At 38.1% G+C, this 5,359-nt stretch overlaps 1 protein-coding gene across 1 annotated transcript; it reads right to left on the bottom strand.

Moving 5' to 3' along the window:
* Window positions 1–1,398: 1,398 nt before the first annotated feature.
* LOC130294524 (transcription factor HES-5-like) lies at window positions 1,399–3,638 on the bottom strand. The gene is made up of 3 exons (XM_056544452.1): window positions 3,354–3,638; window positions 3,018–3,192; window positions 1,399–2,623 (listed from the first exon to the last, which is right to left on the bottom strand). The coding sequence occupies exons 1-3, from the start codon at window positions 3,402–3,404 to the stop codon at window positions 2,406–2,408; spliced, it is 444 nt and encodes a 147-aa protein (XP_056400427.1). The 5' UTR covers window positions 3,405–3,638; the 3' UTR covers window positions 1,399–2,405.
* Window positions 3,639–5,359: the final 1,721 nt, after the last annotated feature.

Below are 5,359 nucleotides of genomic sequence, written 5' to 3'. Positions count from 1 at the left end.
ACATTGTCACATGAACAGGACAACTCCTATCCGGCTAAACGGGCATGCTGGGAGTTGTAGTTTTGCAACAGTTGTAGGCCACAGTTTGGAGACCACTACCCCAGACCAAACTACAGGGGGGAAAAACAAAACTTGGCCATATGTTAATAAAGTTATCTTTGTATATACCTTCTTTTTTGTATCCAGCTCCTATATAGACTTATGTATCGCCATGGTTACAGAGTATATACAATCCATGTGTATCCCTGCAGTCATATTCTCCTATACTGGTAGGTCAGTAATAAGTCGGGGCAGATGTAGTGGGGAATGACTGTAGGATGAGACTATACAAGGTTTGTTTATACCCAGTAACCATGGCGACACATAAATCTGCTCTGGGGCTGCGGACACTAAATAGTAGAAGATTTGATAGTCGGGGGAGTTTTCAAAGTTTTGTATATTTCCACTTCAGATACAATGGAAGAATAAAATGTGGCTCATATCCCCCTAAAATGTAGCAATATTAGTGATCTAGAACAGTGGTCTCCAAACTGTGGCCCTCCAGATGTTTGGCTGTCAGGGCATGCTGGGAGTTGCAGTTTTGCACTAGCTGGAGGCACATTGGTTGGGAAACACTCAGAACATTGTGAAATAATAAAAAAAAAATATCAAAAATGAATAATTTTCAATAATAAGTTTTATTGTTGACAATTACAGAAATATTCTCTGATTATTCAGTTACGGTAATTTGCAAATATTGCATAACATGAAGTTACAGAACGTCACTATAACGTAACACAAAACATTATATAATATATATAACATTCGTAGGATTCTAAGAAAAATAAAAATATAAAAAATATTGCAAAACATAAAGTAACATGACGTCACTATGACGTAACACAAAACATTATATAATATATATAACATCTCAATGATTCTTATAAAATATAAAAAAATAAAAAATATTGCAAAACATAAAGTAACATGACGTCACTATAACGTAACACAAATGATTATATATTATATATAACATTCCAAGGATTCTTATAAAAATATAAAAATATTGCAAAACATAAAGTAACATGACATCACTATGACGCAACACAAATCATTATATAATATATATAACATTCCAAAGATTCTAATAAAAATATAAAAATTAAAAAATATTGCAAAACATAAAGTAACATGACGTCACTATAACGTAACACAAAACATTCTATAATATATATATATTATATATATATATATATATATATATATATATATATCATCCCAATGATTGTAAAATAAGTTATATACCCTATAGCAGTGTTTCCCAACCAGGGTGCCTCCAGCCGTTGCAAAACTACAACTCCCAGCATGCCCAGACAGCCAAAGGCTGTCTGGGCATGCTGGGAGTTGTAGTTTTGCAACAGCTGGAGGTACACTAGTTGGGAAACACTGCACTACAGAATACAACAATAATTCTGCTGGCTGCAAATCTTGCACAACATTCTATATAACGTTGTTCCCCAACCTGTGGCTTTTTGGCTTTCGCAAAACTACAACTCCCATCATGTTATGTCAGCTAAAGGCTATAGGAGCAGGATGAGGGTTGTAGTTTTGGACACTGCTGGAGAGATACAGGTTGGGAAGTAATGATATGTATCTGAGCTCAGTCTTGCACTTATTAACACACGTTGTATATACATTATTATACATTGTATATGAGACGACGGCAAATATCACAAACACCCAATAAAGGATGTAACAAAGTAGAAATCTTCATGTAACATACATGACAGCGGAGCGTTCACATATAACCTGTGATACAACTAAGGCCAATATGTGACCACACAATCCTATATCCATCATATCATGGGATATCACAACACCCCCCTCTGTATAGAGATAGAATACACATAGTGCTATATACACTGAATGATACATAATATCTACTGTATATATCAGGCCGGAGGTCTCACCTCCATTGTTCTGCAATGCTCTGCACTGGAGCTCTGATATCTACATACAATCCTCCGCTCTGTATATAGAGCCAGTACACGCTACATCTGATCGGATACATTGTATCACTGGGAAGATCCATACAATGTGTCCATACAGGACGGATTCTCCATAGGAGACAACTACTCCTCTAATAACATAGAGCCGAGTCCACACAGGAGCCGCAGATCATCTGATGGACTAATAATCCATCATCCCCCCCCCCCCCATCACATGAGGAGACATTAGCGGGGGCAGAAGACCCCCCAACTCCAGCTCTGGGGTATACTGGGGGGTCACAGCTCTCAGCCCACACCCCACATAAGAGGGTCCACTCACTACCAGGGTCTCCACATAAGAGGGTCCGCTCACTACCAGGGTCTCCACATAAGAGGGTCCGCTCACTACCAGGGTCTCCACATAAGAGGGTCCGCTCACTACCAGGGTCTCCACAAGGCTTGGCTGCTGTCTGGGGGGCTGTGTTTGTTGGGGGTCTGGTAGATACAGGGGGATACAGGAGGAGATAGCGCCCCAGTGTGAGCCCCAGGGAGGTTCTGCAGCAGCTGGATCTGGAGCTGGCTCTGTCTGTGCTGGGACAGGAAGGTGATGGAGTCCTGGAGGCAGGTGGAGAAGCCTTCTCTCTGGGCCTGGACATCTAGAAGAGGAAAGACAAACATGTCAGTGACCATGTCCATCAGATAGATATAAGATAGATAGATAGATATGAGATAAATAGATATGAGATAGATAGATAGATAGATAGATATGAGATAGATAGATAGATAGATACATATGAGATAGATATGTGATAGATAGATAGATAGATATGAGATAGATATGAGATAGATAGATATGAGATAGATAGATAGATAGATAGATAGATATGAGATAGATAGATATGAGATAGATAGATAGATATGAGATAGATATATAGATAGATATGAGATAGATAGATAGATATATAGATATATAGATATGAGATATAAATAGATGTAGAGGATGTATCAGCCGCTGTCAGACACCTGTGAGGATCCGGAGCGGACACTTACCTCTCTGGGCCATGTGTCTCTGCAGGCAGGTGACGGTCATCTCCAGGATATCGGCTTTCTCCGGTTTGGAGGGGAGCTGATGTCTCTGGATCTCCTTCTCCAGGAGGAGGCGCAGCTGCTCGATGCTGCTGTTGATACGATCTCTCCTCATCTTCTCTATCACCGGTTTCCTCAGCTGGAGACAAGACATGGTCGGGGGTTAGTTACACTGCGGGGGCTGCGCCCTTACGGGGTTTTTCATGTTTTTCATTCAGTTTTTTGAGCCAAAGTCAGAAGTGGATTCAGCAGGAATGAGACATATAAAGGAAGGGCGGACAGTGCGGGGTTAACCCTTACCTTTCTGGGCTGCGGGAGGAGGGGGTCAGTAGCTGCGCTGTAAGGAGCCATCAGGAGGGTCCTCTCTATAGATAGGAGGTGAGGGGTCTGCAGCCTGGGAGCAGACGGCCCCTTATATACCGCTCTCCCTGCATAATAATGTGTGAGGATCAGAGCCGGCGCAGGTTCCCACACTCAGCAGCCAATCCCAGCGCAGCGCGGACAATGGACGTGTGTCCATCTGGAGCCTCCAATCCAGGAGATAATAGAGGCTGCTGGGGGGAGTGTGGGAAAGAGACGACAAGATGGACCCTGCAGGGAGGACAGATTGTTATCATGACAAGTCTCCTCCACATGATTCTTATATGTTGATTTGTTTTAACCCTTGTCTTCTACTTGTGAGATTAGATTTGCTTTAGACTTGATAAAGGGAGGAATCCCGAAACCTTGTCTACAAAATGCTGTTAGTCCAATAAAAAAGGTTATTACAAGATACTGCAACATTTTATGATTTGCATTTGTTTTAAGATAAGTAATAAATGAGAAACGTTTATAAGATCTATCTATCTATCTCATATCTATCTATCTATCTCATATCTATCTATCTCATATCTATCTCATATCTATCTATCTATCTATCTCATATCTATTTATCTCATATCTATCTATCTATCTCATATCTATCTCTCATATCTATCTATCTCATATCTATCTATCTATTTTATCTCATATCTATCTCATATCTATCTATCTCTCATATCTATCTCATATCTATCTATCTATCTCATATCTATCTATCTCATATCTATCTCATATCTATCTATCTATCTCATATCTATCTATCTCATATCTATCTCATATCTATCTATCTATCTCATATCTATCTCTCATATCTATCTATCTCATATCTATCTATCTATTTTATCTCATATCTATCTCATATCTATCTCATATCTATCTATCTCTCATATCTATCTCATATCTATCTATCTATCTCATATCTATCTATCTATCTATCTCATATCTATCTATCTCATATCTATCTATCTCGTATCTATCTATCTATCTATCTCATATCTATCTATCTCATATCTATCTATCTATCTCATATCTATCTATCTCTCATATCTATCTCATATCTATCTATCTCATATCTATCTATCTATCTATCTCATATCTATCTATCTATCTATCTCATATCTATCTATCTCATATCTATCTATCTCTCATATCTATCTCATATCTATCTATCTCTCATATCTATCTATCTCATATCTATCTATCTCATATCTATCTATCTCATATCTATCTATCTCATATCTATCTATCTCATATGTATCTATCTATCTATCTATCTATCTCATATCCATCTATCTCATATCTATCTATCTATCTATCTATCTATCTATCTCATATCTATCTATCTATCTCATATCTATCTATCTCTCATATCTATCTATCTCATATCTATCTATCTCGTATCTATCTATCTCATATCTATCTATCTCATATCTATCTCATATCTATCTATCTATCTATTTATCCATCCATCCGTCTATCCTTTAAGTAATGAAATGTTAGCTCAGTCCCTCCTGGGATTCTTTTATGGAGCAGGATTTCCTATGGGAATAGATAGGTGTCACTGTCACAGTTCTGTGTTGCAGTTTCTACATCAAAGGGGCAGCGCACTCTGATCTCTGGGGGATACATTAGTTGCTGAGGACAATGTGTTAACCATGTGATGTCCTGACCATAGACATGACCATGAACTGTTACTTTTGCTACATGGAAGTTTTTACAGTAAATGGCCCAACATAAAGATAAATGTACAGCTATAAAGTGTCTGAGAACAAATCTATAGACTCTGATGTTATCCCGTATATAGACATAGATAGATATGAGAGATAGATAGATAGAAGATAGATAGATAGATAGATAGATAGAGAGATAGAGAGATAGATATGAGATAGATAGATATGAGATAGATAGATAGATAGATATGAGATAGAGAGATATAAGATAGATAG

Source organism: Hyla sarda, chromosome 10, assembly GCF_029499605.1.
Source record: "Hyla sarda isolate aHylSar1 chromosome 10, aHylSar1.hap1, whole genome shotgun sequence".
NCBI lineage: Eukaryota > Metazoa > Chordata > Amphibia > Anura > Hylidae > Hyla > Hyla sarda.
Note: the sequence above shows the minus strand (reverse complement) of the source record. Positions and strands in the feature narration are given on the sequence as shown.